Source organism: Pimephales promelas, chromosome 4 (assembly GCF_988280905.1).
Source record: "Pimephales promelas chromosome 4, fPimPro1.hap1.1, whole genome shotgun sequence".
Taxonomy (NCBI): domain Eukaryota; kingdom Metazoa; phylum Chordata; class Actinopteri; order Cypriniformes; family Leuciscidae; genus Pimephales; species Pimephales promelas.
In genome coordinates, this window is record NC_142772.1 from 29,043,247 (window position 1) to 29,059,214 (window position 15,968).

The 15,968-nt window shown below is 40.1% G+C and overlaps 1 protein-coding gene across 3 annotated transcripts in view; it reads right to left on the reverse strand.

Annotated features, from left to right (window-relative positions):
* ltbp3 (latent transforming growth factor beta binding protein 3) overlaps nt 1-11,725 on the reverse strand; it is a 51,857-nt gene extending 40,132 nt beyond the window's left edge. For all 3 annotated transcript variants that reach the window (XM_089130236.1, XM_039650049.2, XM_039650048.2), the window contains exon 1: nt 11,039-11,725. In XM_089130236.1, the coding sequence (XP_088986362.1) occupies nt 11,039-11,279 (241 nt within the window). In that variant the 5' untranslated portion in view covers nt 11,280-11,725. The remainder of the gene's footprint in view (nt 1-11,038) is intronic.
* Nucleotides 11,726-15,968: the final 4,243 nt, after the last annotated feature.

Below are 15,968 nucleotides of genomic sequence, written 5' to 3' on the forward strand. Positions count from 1 at the left end.
CCAGAGGAGAACTGGCCCCCGACTGAGTCTGGTTTCTCCCAAGGTTTTTTTTTCTCTCCATTCTGTCACCTGATGGAGTTTTGGTTCCTTGCCACTGTTGCCTTGGCTTTTGGCTTGCTTAGTTGGGGACATTTAATATTCAACAAGATTATTGATCTGCCTTAAATAAGTTGGACTTTGATGCCATTTTCTTTTCAAACTTTGTTTTATTATATGTTATCACTGTGAAGCTGCTTTGATACAATCTGTATTGTAAAAAGTGCTAGGCCTATATAAATAAAGGTGACTTGACTTGACGTGACACACACAGTTCACTCACAGAGAAACACACACGGTTAATAATTTCTTAGAACACAAAAATCTTTTAAATTAGTTTTAAATGATTGGCCATTAACTATTTTCCAAAACTAGGAATATAATAATTTTTCAGATAGAGGTTTGGAAGTACAGATAAAATAAAAAAAAATAAATGAATAGCGAAATGAGTAAATGAAAGAGAGTGAAAATGGAAAAAAAATAGTGTTTAAAACATTCACACGTGTTTAAGGTGCCAAGTGTGAGACGTTTTCCTAGTGGCCGAGCAGGAACTAGACCATTGGGTGCGCGCGTGCGAGGGCGTGTGTGTGAGTGTGTGTGTGCGAGAGAGAGAGAGAGCAAGAGAGGAGAGAGAGAGTCATGAGTGCAGTGATACAGTGCCATTGGTACAGTGGTGAAGAAGCAAAGATATGTTCACATTCCTCAGATATCCTGGCTTAAAGGCCAGCAAGCTCAGACATATACATTCAGAGCATGGGCTCTCTGTGGCAAAAAGACACATGACATAACCATGAACCTGATGGTTTTTATTCATTATATTCATTATATAATGAATATATTATATACAGTATATAATGAATGTATATATATATATATATATATATATATATATATTATATCTATTACATCAAGTATATGAGAGAGAGAAAGAGAGGAGCTCTTTCATTAATAAAGCAGCAGGGCTTTCACACTCATCCACCTCCTCACACAGATTAATCACTTTAGCACCAGTCAACATTAGTCACGAATGCTTCAGACACAGGGTTATTCAGTTCAGATAAGCAAGTGTGGTTAATGAGAGACCCATTGAAACATAATTAAGGGAAGGGGGTTGATCAGATGTGGGAACAAATATTTTTGCCAAATTCTTACAATGTAATGTCGTCAAAGAAACTTTTAAAATATAAAAGAAAAAATGTAACTAACTATGAAAAACAACAAATTTAAGACCAGGTAAACACCTCTGCCAACTGATTACTTTGGCACTGGATTGAATAAACACACCAAAAGTAATCCAAATATGGTTGGGCAACCACTGACCTGCAACTGCATGACTGATGTTAGTAACATCATCTAATACTGATGAGCCAACAATTTTCAGATCATTACTTCACTCCTGGATTGAGTAATTAAGAGAAAATATCACGTTTAAAAATATATGAACATATAAAGTCAAAGCTCAATTAAGAAGAAATGCTCAGACATGTAATTGGGGGTTGGTACTCCAAATAAACTGATTATAGGCTGATCCAAAAACCATCAGTAAAACATACCTTAACATACACAGTAAAGAATTTGATTAATTTAACATGTCCTTATTGAATGAAACTATTCATTTTAAAAAGAAAATCTTTCTGAACCAAACTTTTTAATGGTAATGTAAAAGCTGTGTGTACATACAATTTTTACACTGATCAGATTATATTGGTCATAAATTATATAATTATAATATTTAATATAATTAATTTAGAATACAATAGCCACTGTAACTTTTCTTCACTTAACTAAAATCTAACATCCACAAACATACCACTTAACACACCCACTAACGCATCGAAAACCAACTAACTTGGTAATCTGATAACAAAGTTACTAGCAAACACACCAACAAACCCTCCCATTAAATGATGTGTTAGCAACTATAATTTGCTGTTCTAAACACAAACAAATGAAAATATAGAAGTGGCCATTAGAGTCAAAACAAAAGGTGGGGCAAAAGAATACTAAACCTAATTCAGTTTCTTGACAAAAGCCTTTAGTGGGACTGTGTTTATTTCTGTAGGCAGAAAAATAACAAAAACAACAAGCACACACCCAATATAAATCATAAAAACGTCAGAGATTTACAAAACAATTACCTCTAGACAAAATCTAGAAAAGATAAGAGTGGGTGTTTATTGAAAGGACATGTGTGTGTGCTCTACTGTACTGTACTTACTTAGCTTGTGTATTTATGCATAAGCATGCCCACAGATGTAAAAATACTACACAAACACAAACATTAACATTAACATTCTCTTGCATGTATATACTGTATGCATATGCCATACATAGGCATATGTATATGCCTTTCTCTTGAGAATACAGAGGCATTTTCTTTCAAACATTTTGGTTTCCATAAGAACTAGGGGAAAAAATTGTGGTATTAAAAGTTGCTGAAATGCTGTTAGTGTTCCAAAACCCAGAAATAACTTGCTTCAAAGTACCTCCAATTTTGTCAAGAGTCTGACCAAATGTAAAAATAGCAAACAAACAAACGCAGCAGATAAAACCAGCACACGGGGCAATCCCGCTCTTTTATCTCAATGTTTACATTTTCCTGCTATGACAGCATCTTGCAAACTTTTTAAACAAGACTTTCCCTACTGTCACATAGGGGACCAGGACATGTCGTAACCTTGGCAACAACAGCAGAGGTTCCAGTTCCTGAAAGCTAAACAGAGATGTGAGAATGTAGGCAGTGTGGATGGATGGAATGCCAGCAAGAGACCGTGACTGTGATGTCATCATCAGTGCTTGACAGGTATTTGTGTATTTATGGAGACGAAGGAATAGACGAAGGAAACGAGACATTAAGGATGGAATATTACGGAAATTTCGTCTACAGAGGGGAAATAGGCCAGGCATGCCAAAACACTAACTTTTAATACTATACACTATGTCTATGATTAAATGACTCATTGGAAATTCCTTTTTGAAAGTTTTTGAAAAAATTATTTGGAAGCTTTTTGTACCTCATATATTTACTTGGAGCGTGCTACTGTGAATCCAGAATGGTACTTTATCTGTCAGTGTTTAACTGGAGCTGTAAGGTTTAGTCTGACTGAGAAAATACTGATGTTTTGATGTCTCTGTTTGCATGGGCACCAATGAAAGAGAAAACCAGAAGTTTTGTCCCAGGCCCTGGAATAGAGAGTCCCTGCAATAGCAGATTAAATAAAAACACGGGTCCAAACATAACGGTTGACATCATTGCCTCCAGCTGATCTATGATTAGTCTATGGAACATTTATGTTATCAACCACCAGTAATATTTAAATGGCTTTGCCTTTCTTAAAGGGATAAACCTTAGTCAAGGTATAGCCAAATTACATGACAGGAAGCAAAACGGGGCTGTAAGGGATAGAAATGGATTTGTACACTAAATTAACAACATGCCAATTGTTTAACTCACAAAAGTTTTTTTTTCCAAAGAAATTTTCAATAAACAAAAACTTGTATTGAAAGTGAGCTTTGAAAATGCCTAGTATGATCTAGTTCTAAAACAGTGGTCTATCCCTCACAGCTGTTTTCATCACAGTAAAATTACATTTGCCATCTGCCCTCACTAAAGTTCACCCATAATAGAAAATTTGTCATCATTTATTCACCCTCATGTCAATGTTTTTGAACTAGTTTTTCCAATACAATAAAAACTAATGGGATCTAAAACAACACTGGACCTCAGTGACTTTCATTGCATGGACAAAAAAAAACAAACACTTAAGACATTCTTCAAAATACAGAATATTTTTTTGTTCCCAAGACAAAAGTCAAAGTTGAGCTATGCCTTTAAATACTGAACATCACAAAGGGACAATGGAGGGGACGCCTTATAAAAATGAATTGCATATATATATATATATATATATATATATATATATATATATATATATACACACACATTCCTCTGCTCTGCTTTAAATAACTGGCCTCATTCCCACAGTGAGAAGCAGTGAGTTTACTCTGAGTAAACCAGAACGCTTGTTTAAGGCCCTGAATTTCAATATTGCTCTTTAAAAAATCCCACAGCTGCCACCTTCTCCCTAAAACACAGATACTCACTTATACATAGTGTTCTCTTATCACTTTCCAACACAATCTCTAATTTGAGTTTTAAAGTCTCTGACTGGCAAGACCAATTATCCTAAATTTGTCACACTCCTCTTTGCTATCTTCAGTATAGTAGGTGCATGGAATGTTTTAAGTCACAATGATAACAAAATAGACAATTCATATTTTTTTATGGAATATAAATATAGCCTAGCAGTATTTATTATAAATGATTTATCTGTTCCGTGCACATCATTTTTTTATTTGCCCTCATAATCTATCAAAATAACTTCCCGTCCCTCATCACCTCTTCTCCTCTGATGACGTGTTTATCGGCTCGAAGGCGGTACAACCTGCTAGTCACACATGAGATCACAGCAATAGCAAACCACAACCATCCAATCAATTCCCACTGGACAAAATTAAGTCCCACCCTACATTTTTACTTCTTTGAGAAGGCGTTTCACTCGGATATACATCACAATAGGGATGAAAAGACTATTGCAACTTACGTTTCATGCTGACTTTAAGGAAGAATGGAAAATACAATCTAACAAAAGCAAAACTTAGATAAAAAGATGGCGAGGGGAAATGAATGAGACTGTTGATGACAGACACTAGTAACTACTGCACACATAATATAAAACAAATGGTAGATGGCCACTGAATTATACACTCACAAACACACAAGGATTGGCAGGCTTATGGAATGTTTGACTGGATTTCTGCAACATTTTCCACTCTGAAACTGCTCCTTTGTGGCTTGCTGCAAAGTTTTTCCATGCATAGCGCAGGAATAAAGCCTGATTAGCCCCAAAAACTTCATGTATATCTACTTATGTAATAAATCTGGCTCTTACTATTGTGAGCGCTCTAAATCACAGCATACACTGACCATCGCACACCACAGTAGTCCAATAAAGAGGGATCACAGACTGTGCTTTAAGTAGAACCCAGTTAAATAAAGAAATGAACAGAACTCACCAAAATATAAGAAAATATGTGGCATTTGCATGTGTAAGAGAGGCAGGGTGTGTGTGAATGAGGACTGAAATAGGCATGGGGTAGTGCTGTTGTTGCATGATGGCATCATTTTGGGCACTCTGTGGCACTTTGCAGAAGTGGAGGATGGTTTGGGGTTTACAGACCTCTCACCACAGAACCCAGATGCTGGCATTGACAGACAGAAGGACACAAAAAGAGAGGTTGCATTCTCCATACTAAAAAAACTGCTAATCAACCTGTCTGTAAGTATATAATCTTTTTAGATTAGAGTAGAGTACAGTAGAGACTCTTAGTCAAATAAGATGGGTCCACATGTGAGTATTTCTTTAGGTGCCTGATCTTTCAGGCTTTCTCATGCATTCCATGACTGAAACCACATGACTGAGTCAGAGAAAAATGTACTATGTATCATCTTGAAAACTGAGTCAGACTTTAAGTAAAAGGTAAAATACTTTATGGCAAATTCATTGTGGGCATTAGATTAAAGGTTTATCGTAAGGGTGATGATTATAGATTTAATACAGTTTGAGCATAGCTACAGCGCTTATTTCCACTGAACACCATGAACTATAGACTCTAGACAAGGAAAGTGTACCGTGTTAGGCACACATTAACAAAGATTAATAAAAAATACTAAAAAACTAGGAGATAGATATAGCAATAACACATTCACATAAACAATACCGAACATGGAAAAGACTGAACTAAAGGCTTAAAAAGGCGGAGCCCAATATGGCCGAAAGGGGTGGAAGGACGAATCGCAGCTGGAGGCCGAAGGCAGAGTGACGTCTGACCAAAGTGAAGCCAGAGGGACGAGGGAGCCAGGTGAAGCCATAAGGGCGATAGTCCCAGGTGGAGCCGAGAGAGAGGGGAGACAAGGTGGAGCCAACAAGCCGATGAGCTGAGCTGGAGTGACAGGCTCAGCAGCTGGAGGCGAAGCAAGTAGCCTTGACAAGAAGGAGCTGGAGACCAGAAGTCACGAGATGAATCCACACAGCAGAGAGGAGTCAGAGGAGGAGATACTGAAGAGAACCTGCAGAGGTGGAACCAAGGAGGAGAGAGAGGGAGGCTAGGCGGGATCCTTGGAGACACACAGAATAATTGGAGCTCCGAAGATGGGAGATACAAGGCAATATACTCTTGCATTTCCTCATAATAGATAATAGAAACCAGAAACTCCAAAAGGGCACCCAAAGTGACGGATTGTGTAGCCGGCTCGCACACCTGGTCAGACAATCCGTTGGGCTTGAGCTCCAGGGTGATGATTGGCTCAGTCTTTGTTCCATCTGGCACTGACATCGTGGCCGGCTCGAGTTCTACGTCCGCAGCGGGCTCTGGCATACACTCTGTGCACTGTGTGAAAGGTGGGTGGCTGGGCTCTGGGTCCAGAGTGGGAGTGGTGATGTCCTCCTCTGCGGGGCAGATGGTGAACGGAGATCTATTACTCACCAGCACCCACTCCATATAGGTGCCAAATCTCCCAAAAGACCAACACTGGGCAGGCGTGCCTTGGATCACTCATTGAGGCTGGTAAAGTAAAACACACACAAAGAGAGCGATCTGGATATTGTGTGAGACATGCCAGATCTAAGTCTTTGCAGTGGTCCTCTAGATTTTGCTCCAGGTCTAGGCAGAGCAGTTGGACGTCGGCAAGTTCATAAAAAAGGGAAAAAACGCAGCAACGAATCAAATCTTGGTTCAGTATTTTGTCTTTAACTCGTTAGACACGCACAAACAAAGATTTATAAAAAAAATATACATTTATTTATTTATTCAAAAGAAAAATTCTAGGAAATACATAAAGCAATAACAAATTCACATAATCATGGCACAATAATGAACAGACTAAACTAAAGACTAAAATACACAAGGGAGCAATCAACGGAAAACAGAACAGGTGTAGAACTAATTCACAACCATAGAAACAAAGGCAAACGGCAAAGGGAAAAACAAACTACAACAAAATGAAATGACAGAACTAAACATAAATGTAACAAAAAGATCTTCTGAGGAGAGTAGTTTTCCCTAATTAACCCTTAGAACCAGAAGTTGTAGAAAAAATTCAGGTCGGGTTCATTTTATTTTTTTCAACCACCATTTTTGATGATAACATGTTTTAGGGCTTAAGGGAGCTTCTTGTTTGTTTTCATAATCTCAGAGAGACAAACACTCAAGAGTGTCATGCTAAACAAAAGGACTTGCGTGAGGAAAGTCTGTCCACATTATATTACAGATTTAACACATTATAAACATTAAGATCATATTGGTGTAGGGTCAGGGTTTTGAAGTGCAAAAATTCAAAAAAGTGTCTAGGGTTATCTAGATTCTGTCCAGGATTCATCATTCACTTATGATGTACAAATGACTTTCCCTTAACTCGTCAAACAAAATCACAGCTTCCTTTATAATAGAGATGGGAACTATTATCATTTATAAATAGATATACAAATCAATATTGACTTATAATGTTTATGTCACGTACATGGTGGTATTAAGAAGTTGCCTGACACAGGTAATCCAAGATAAACATTTTAATAATAATAATCACAGAGGGAGAGGACCAGCCCTGAATTGTTTTATTTGATGTGTTGTTTTATTATGTGTGGTGGCAGTCATCCGTGCATTGTGTTTATTTATTTTATATTTATTAAAGCCTTTGAACGCTCCCCGGTTCCTGCTCCCCGGTTCCTCCTTCCCACAACAACAAACTATGTTACACTGGTGCTGATATCCGGGAGGATGGAGGGACACACTGTCGGAGAGCCCTCGCTGTTGAAGGGGATCGCGGTGCTGAGGAGGTCGGGCAGCAAAGGAGCAGAGACCACCGATGACTGCCCGAGGTGGTGGTGCTGGAGCGATTGAACAGCAGGTAGGATAGAGGTCGCGGAGGGGTGTAATGGACAGTAAAATGGAGGAGGGGCAGGGGGGTTTGGAGTAGGGCGAGAAAGACCTGGATCCCTGATGGGCCTTTTGGGCAGAGTCTTTTTGGAGACCAGGTAGTCTTAGGCAATGTCACAGATTTGAGTGGACAAGGCGAAGACGGGGCCCGACAGAACAGGGTAACACCAGAGCGAGTGAGGACCAAAATGGAAGAAGGAGCCCAGAAGAGCTGAAGGGGTGGAAGTCCATAGCAAAACCAGGGTAACGATGGACCAAGGTAGAGCCGAGGGACGAGGGAGCTCAGAGGAGCTGAAGGGGTGGAAAGTCCACAGCGAAATCAGGGTAACGATGGACCAAGCTGGAGCCGGCGGGCCCGGTGGAGCCTGAGTTATTGCAGACCATGGCGGAGCTAAGGTAGTGTACAGCAAAGGCGACAGGCAACAGGCCGAGGTCGAGCAACGGACCTAGAGGCCCAAGATAAAGCCATGGAATCAGTTTCCCCACTTCACTCTGGTGGTGACTGGATCCAAGACGGAGTGGATGAGCTAATGGAAGTCAACAGCACGGGCAGAGCAAAGGAGAGGGAGATCAGCGAGGCTGGTGAGTATTGAGAATTTGGCGTACCAGAGGTGATGGTGATCTTAGGGTGAACATTGGGACCAGGTCATCCATTATGTACACTACAGCAGAATGCAGAGGAGTGTGCTCAGGAGCAAGGACAAGCATGGCAGCTGGCTCTGCTGTAATGAGCCAGCCCTCCTCTACTGGTTCTATGGTGGACTGTCTCACCGACGCTAACTCCACGATGGACCTGGCAATCGACTCCAGTCTCAGGACAGACACGGTGACCAGCTCTATCTCCAGGAATGGAGAGAACTCAAGCTTGTGGTCTGCGGTGGGCACTGATTCACACTCTGGCTCCATGGCGGGTATAGAGGTGGGAGATCCTTTGAGTTCTCTCTGTGTTTCCGGGACACTCCATGCTGGGATTAGGTGTTTCTCTGAAGTGGGCAGAGAGATAGCTGCTGAAGGTGTTGATCATCCTGGGGAGTCAGAGTAAATGGTGTTGTTGTTCTCTGCATAATCGATTAAAAGACCTCATCCAACATCATCATTTGGCAGAGGATATTGTCCATCCTGCTCCAGAACGTTGAATTGTCCCAGTGTGCCTTGTGATAATGTTCCAGGTACTCCTCCACATAATCCTCTAGCGACCAGGCTGTTCTGTGAAAAGCAGTCCATAAAATACTTGTTGATGTGGGTCTGTCACGTATATGGTGGTATAACTAAATGAGAATTTAACTGAAAGGGAACATAAGAAACACAGCAACAAACACTAGTTACAAAAGATTTCTATGAAATAAATGCAGCTTTGGTGAGCATAAGAAACTTTTAAAAAGCAAGAAAAAAATCTTTCCAGCCCCAAACATTTGAATGGTAGTGTACAATACTACTTATTATTATTGTTGTTGTTATTTAAGCCATTATATATTATGCAAAGTTCACACATTTATTTTCATCTTTGTTTTGAGCCGTCTAATTGTTAAGCTAAAATAATTGAAAAAGGATCCAAACACATCAAATAAGCTACCTGTGTTTTTTTAGACCAATTAACAGTGTAATTTATTTGTAGACCAAATAGTAATTAACAAATAAATGATAAAATTGAAAAGTACGAATATCTGTATTAAATAAAAAATAAAAATAATAAAAATAATTGTCTGACTGTAATTGTAAAGCTGTGCTTGTGTTAGAACCAGATTCTGACAAAATTGTATATGAGTCAGAGAATATGGCAGAGATAATGTTTGCTATTTAGAAAGCAAGTCATCCCACATCCTTATACACTCTCATACACCACGAACCACAGATGCTCGAAGTAAAAGTATTTGAGCTTCATGTGCATGGACTTCTTTTTGGACTTCCATAAATGTAGCTTTCACTCAGCAGTGACTCAGCTTCCGCCCTTATTTTTACCCCATTTATTTATTTTTGGACTCGACTCATTCAAAAGCACATGGGCATCCAGCAGACAAAATTGGATAACACCAGAGGGCAAGAGGGGGAGAAAGAAAGACAACACATACTAAATGAACCTGATGAGAGTACTAAAATAGCAATCACTTTCATCACAATACTGATGCAAAACCCAGACAAACATGTCAAGCTAAACATACCCACACATACTTAAAAATACACCATCTAAATATATCAGCTTATGACATTCTTTTCTTGAAATAATAAACTGGTACACCAGCCCTTGAGGACGGGGGTTTCACTAAACACACAAAATATTTTAGTGGTGTGTCGATTGCAAGTGTGTGTTTACGTGGACAAAGGGAATGTAAATGTACAGTATGTGTGAGTTTAAGAGACGAGAAAATGCTTGTGTATGTAGGCTATGCCGTGCAGAACTTGCTGCGTAGACTTTATGGCACCATGCCTTACCACATCCAATCTGATACAGCTCAGAGCGAGAGCTACCCTGCCAACCAGACAATATGCAGAAACCATTAAGAAGAGCGAGAGAAAAATACAGGGAGAAAAAGAGAGGGGGTTATTATTGGATTTCCACTCACAAACTCATGTGCTGGTGCCAGATATTCGAACATTACGTTTAAAGGGATATTTCACTCAAAAATATACATTTTGTTAGAAATTTATTTACACTTGTCATTCCAAACCTGTATTAATTTCTTCAGTGGAACACAAAAAGAGATGTTAGGCAGAACAGCCTTTGTCACTACTTTGAGACTGTCACCAAAAATCTGTCTAAAGTATTATTTTGTGTTATACCGAATAAGTAAAATCATACAGGTTTGGAACAGCGTGAAGATTAATAGCCTAATTAGTTTAAGTAATTTAAGCAAACTGTTTTTTGTGAACTATACCTTTAACTTAAGGCCATTTCTTTTTTTCTTCTAAAGCATCAAGTGTGGAAAACTTTAATAAGAGCTCGTAAGCATTTCTGTCATCAAATTGAACCGAAAATAACCGTTTAAAAAAAGTATTTGAATTGTCTTACCGACTCTGAAGCCAGGCCCGGTCAGTGTGTCGGCCGACTGTCCGTTTTCACCGATAAGCGTCGTGTTGTTGCCCTGTTCGCAGGTGTCCTGACATTGGCCCTTCAGGCATGTCCGTTTGCAGATGAGTGGCGCGATGACCACTTTGAAGCGCTCGCGAGTGGACGCGCGCTCGGCGCATAGAGCCAGCCGCTGGAGCGCGAGCCAGATGAGGAGCAGATGGGAGAAAATCAACGAGGGCATGCTGGCATCCCTCAATGCCAACACAGGGCATTCACGCTACCACCAACAGAATACCCACGTAAAGCCTGAGCGGACCAGGCAGTCCCTACGGGCACGGCCGCCGAAGACGTGGCTGGAGCCCAGTTTGGAAAATGTACGCAAGCACGCGCTCTTTTCCCAGGCAGCGCTGGCTATGAAAGTTCTCGCGTAGAAAGTATTTCTGATGCCTTCCTGTCCCGTTTAAAGTAAAAAACTTGAAAAATTACATCCGGTTCGTTGGATAAGCAATACAGACTATCCGCACCGAGTGCATTTGGGACATTTTTAAAAGGTTTTTAAATATTCTTACATGTTTTAAATGACAGCCTGATAGTGGAATAAGTTGAAAAACTTCTCATTCCTTAAGGCGAGGTCCTCCTTGCTTTCAGTCGCTTCGTGGATGGCGTGTGTGTGCGTATCGCAGTTTGAGAAAGTTTAGGAGGAGGAGAGGCAAAGCCAGAGCCAATCCTCAGGCAGTCGTGCTGGCGCAGGGCCAGTGCAGTTCAAGAGCGGGACTCAAAGTGGTTTTGTTGTCGGTGGTTTTCTTCGTCGTCACCTTTTTCCCGTATGTTCAAGCGCTAGATGATACGCGCAATCTTCCGCTGCGGTTCCGGTCAGTACACACAAAAAACGACAGTGGCAAGGACAGCTGCGGTGCCCTGGGTCAAACATTTGTATGTGCCAGACTTATTTCTAGTGTTTACAATCTGAGGGGAGCAAGAACACAATTTACCACACTACAGGCGATTTCCAAATCTTACCTTGCAAAACCCAAATGACCTATTCGCTCCCATGGTGGCATCTTTTAAGTGTCATTATGTAAGCATGCATTTTGGAATTGTTTATTATTATTTTTATTATTATTACACTGTTTATTTGTTCAGACTGTTTGTATAACAACATTGTGAAAATACATTTGGTGCTATTTGACAACAATTGCATGAAAACCGCAAAAATCCCTAACAAAAATCATATTGATTTTACAGTAGGCTAGTCAAAGGATCATTGTCATGTTTTTTTTTTTTTTTTTTTTTTTTTTTACATTCTGATTTCATTCATGGTCTCGATGGTCGCCCGACTGGATGAGCTGGACACAGTAAAAACATATATATATGTATATATATATATATATTCCAAGCAACAGAAAGAGAAGAATATTCACACAAATGTGTACATGTGGCCAAATAAATACTAAAGACAACAATATAATACTTTTGAAATTTGACCCCCAAAAAGGAAAACTGCAGAGAATGTGATTTTATAGAGGATGTGTGTAAACAAAAAGGGAGAGAGGGAGAATTAAAGAGAGTAAGATAGTAGAGTAGGATGATGGAGAGGTGAAGTTACAGAGAAAGTGAGTTGAGTCACTTCCTTTAAGTAGAGTGAGAATGTTTGCTTTCAGTCACTGAGGAAATGACTGCATGAGAGCTTCTCACTCTCTCACACACATACACATGGAGAGAGTTCACAGGCAGATCTTACATTTTTGGCTGCAGAGAGGCATGCAGCACAAAAACCCAAAACAGACATGCGCAGTTGCTCAAACACACAGGAATTTTTATGCTAAAATACACATGCACACAGAAAGGTATCGCATGACCAGAAAAAGCAAGCTTTTGCGTTCCGTGCCATGTCTCCATTTTTCTAACATACAAACATAGGCCTACATAATGAATATCAAAAGCAACACTACTTATAAAGTCTCAAAATATTATACTATTTAAAGTATAATAATACTTAAATATTATACTATTTACATTTTTAGGTATTTTATTATCTAAAATCAATATTTTTATTCATAAAAAAAATGTCATCAAAGGTGTACAAATACCTCGGGCCATTTATTGGACTTATCCTTGTAAACAATGGATTTATTATCTTTATGTACATGGGACGGGTAGGTCCACAGAGGCTTCCATGTAGTTCCGCCATCTAGAAAAACTATAACAGCAGAGAGGGACAAAAGTTCTAGGCCAACATTTCCACCACACACTTTCATTCAGAGCCAACATCGCGTAAATGAAATCAGCAGAAACGGTGGAGCAGCAATGAGAGGCGCTTGTCACTTCCCCGGCATGTTTAAAAAGGCTGCATTGCACTGTTATTTTTAATGGCGAACCATCCATAAAGTCCAAAATATAACGTAAAAGAAAACATGGGTTAAAGGTGCTAAATGTAACTTTTCTTCTAAAATGAATCCTTTTTTTATTGCCTGTGTGTGAAGGGGTTGGATGAAATTTTTTGAAAATTGTCTCCACTGATAAATGACACTAAGGCTAACTTGGAAATTAAGCCAGCACAAGTTCTACCAGGAAGACTCAGTCGTTCATGTCATGTATTACCTTCTCATTTATCCAAACATATCCTAATAGCCAGTATAAACTTACACATGTACTTACACATGTCTGAGTTCTCAGATGCTGTCGCTTCAACCACCTCCATCATCTCCATCCACCATGACAGGACCTTATGTGCCGGGTCCTGCCCTCCATCCTTCCCACCACCTCCAGATAGGCTCTCCCCTCTACCCTGAAGACGCCAGGACATCCTCCTCACCACCACCAGACGGCACCCTTCCTTACTTCGCAGGGGGTGGGCTGCGCCCCTGCCTTCGTCTTCAGGCAGGATATTCAGATTTCGTACCGGAATGCGAATTACGGACGGGAATTTGATTGTTTGCTGACCTCAAATAAATATTCATTTCATTGTCACAATATTAATTCTCCCCAGTCTTTCTGGTAGAAATGAGGGTCAATGTCCAAAATTCTGAACACCCCTTTAAGCGCACCAGAATAAAATATCATTTTTAAACCACCACAACCCTCTAATGTCAGAATGTTTATTTTTAAACCACAACCTTCTAAACATCATCTAAACATCTTCAATGTGTGCTTCTGTTACCAAGATATAATCTTGGCGAATAACAGACACAAGTCAAGTCAAGTATATTTATATAGCGCTTTTCACAATATAGATTGCGTCAAAACAGTTTCACAGTATCAATCAAAACATAATAACAATGTTTGTTTCTTAGTGGAAAAACATCCACGGTAGAGCTGATCAATAGTATTACTGATTGGTTAATTAATTTGAATATCCCCAAATGAGCAAGCCAAAAGCAAAAGTGGCAAGGAACCAAAAAACTCCATCAAGTGACCTAATGGTGTCCTAAAACTCCATCAGGCGACCCAATGGAGAAAAAAAACCTTGGGAGAACCCAGACTCAGTCAGGGGCCAGTTCTCCTCTGGCGTTTATGAACTAGCGGCCGTATTTACAGTAACTGTAAGGTAAAAATGTACATGAATGTCTCTAAACAGACATTAAAGGGTACATATCATGCTTTTAAATAATTCATTTTTACATATAAATCATTTCGTTGTGGTCTATATAAAACATAACTGCAATGCTTGGGTCTGAATTCCTCATTATTATAGCTCCACAGGGCCTTTTCTACTCCTTTTCTGATGTGCTTCTTTGAGCGACCCGTTTCAAAGCGGCCCCTTTAAAGGGGTCATGAACTGGCTTTTTAAATGTTATTATATTGTTGTCTGAGGTCAACTTATAACGTTCGCTTGGTTTTTGCATTCAAAAACATCAAAATGAACAAGTAATAGGCTATTTTGTACCCTGGTTGTGAGCCTACCTAAAAAACAGTCGGTTTTTATGGGCGTGTCGCACTGAAGACTTGGAAGTAAACACCCACTGCTGCGAGTGGAGAACCGTTTTGCATATTATAATGAGTTTCACTCACCCGTCGGTGTATGTGGGGGAAAACGTCCTATGTTGTCAAAAGGCAACCGGATTCGCCCATACATGTTCAACCCAGAGTCCGTGTGTTGCACAATATTCCTGTCAGATCCAATATAGATGGCACAGCACCGTTCTTTACTCTTAATTGGTCTGCAAATCCAGTCTTGTTGACAAAACAATCCTCAGTGAAATGAAGTGAACAGACGACGATGTTTTACCTCATCAGCTGGAACATCATTAAAAATAAATTTTATCCATGCAGTCCTATTGGAATCCACAGGAAGCTTATGCAGCGACTGTCTTGCACAACCAGGCACTGCACAATATTCTGTATTGCTCGGTAGAGATCCAGTTTGTCATCACGAGGTAAACATGTATGTTACTTAGCTATGTGTGTAATGCGCGAATCGGTGGGTGGGGCTAAACCTGCCGTGGTGAAGCAGGCATTGATCATCTTCTGTGGGGGTGGTGTTTTATCCTCTTTGTCGTCATAGTTCCCCACTTTTAAAAACGAGTCGTTTTTAGAGGCTGTGTCCAGTAGCGGTTCTAGGCACGGGCGAACCGGGCAGTCGCCCGGGGCGGCATTTCTTCATGTCACATGGGGGGCGGCACGAGCAGTTAAAAAAATCCTCTGTGCCTCGAAGGTTTTCTATTTTTTTACCATTTCGATTCAATTATTGCCAATGGCGCCCCTAATTGCTGAGAAGGTGCCGTGCACAGAAGCGATGTCAAGGGGGTCTCTTCTTGATTAGTTCACGTATCGCGTCTTTTGCGCGCTCGAGGTCGTTTCAAATAGGCGATTAGGCGCACGGGAAGCGCGCTCATTATGCGCTCGCGGGAGGTGCGCTCATAAACTTTTCAGTATGGGAGTGCTCGTGCACCCAAACACTTGGGTGTTTTTTCTCTTCTCCATAAAAAAA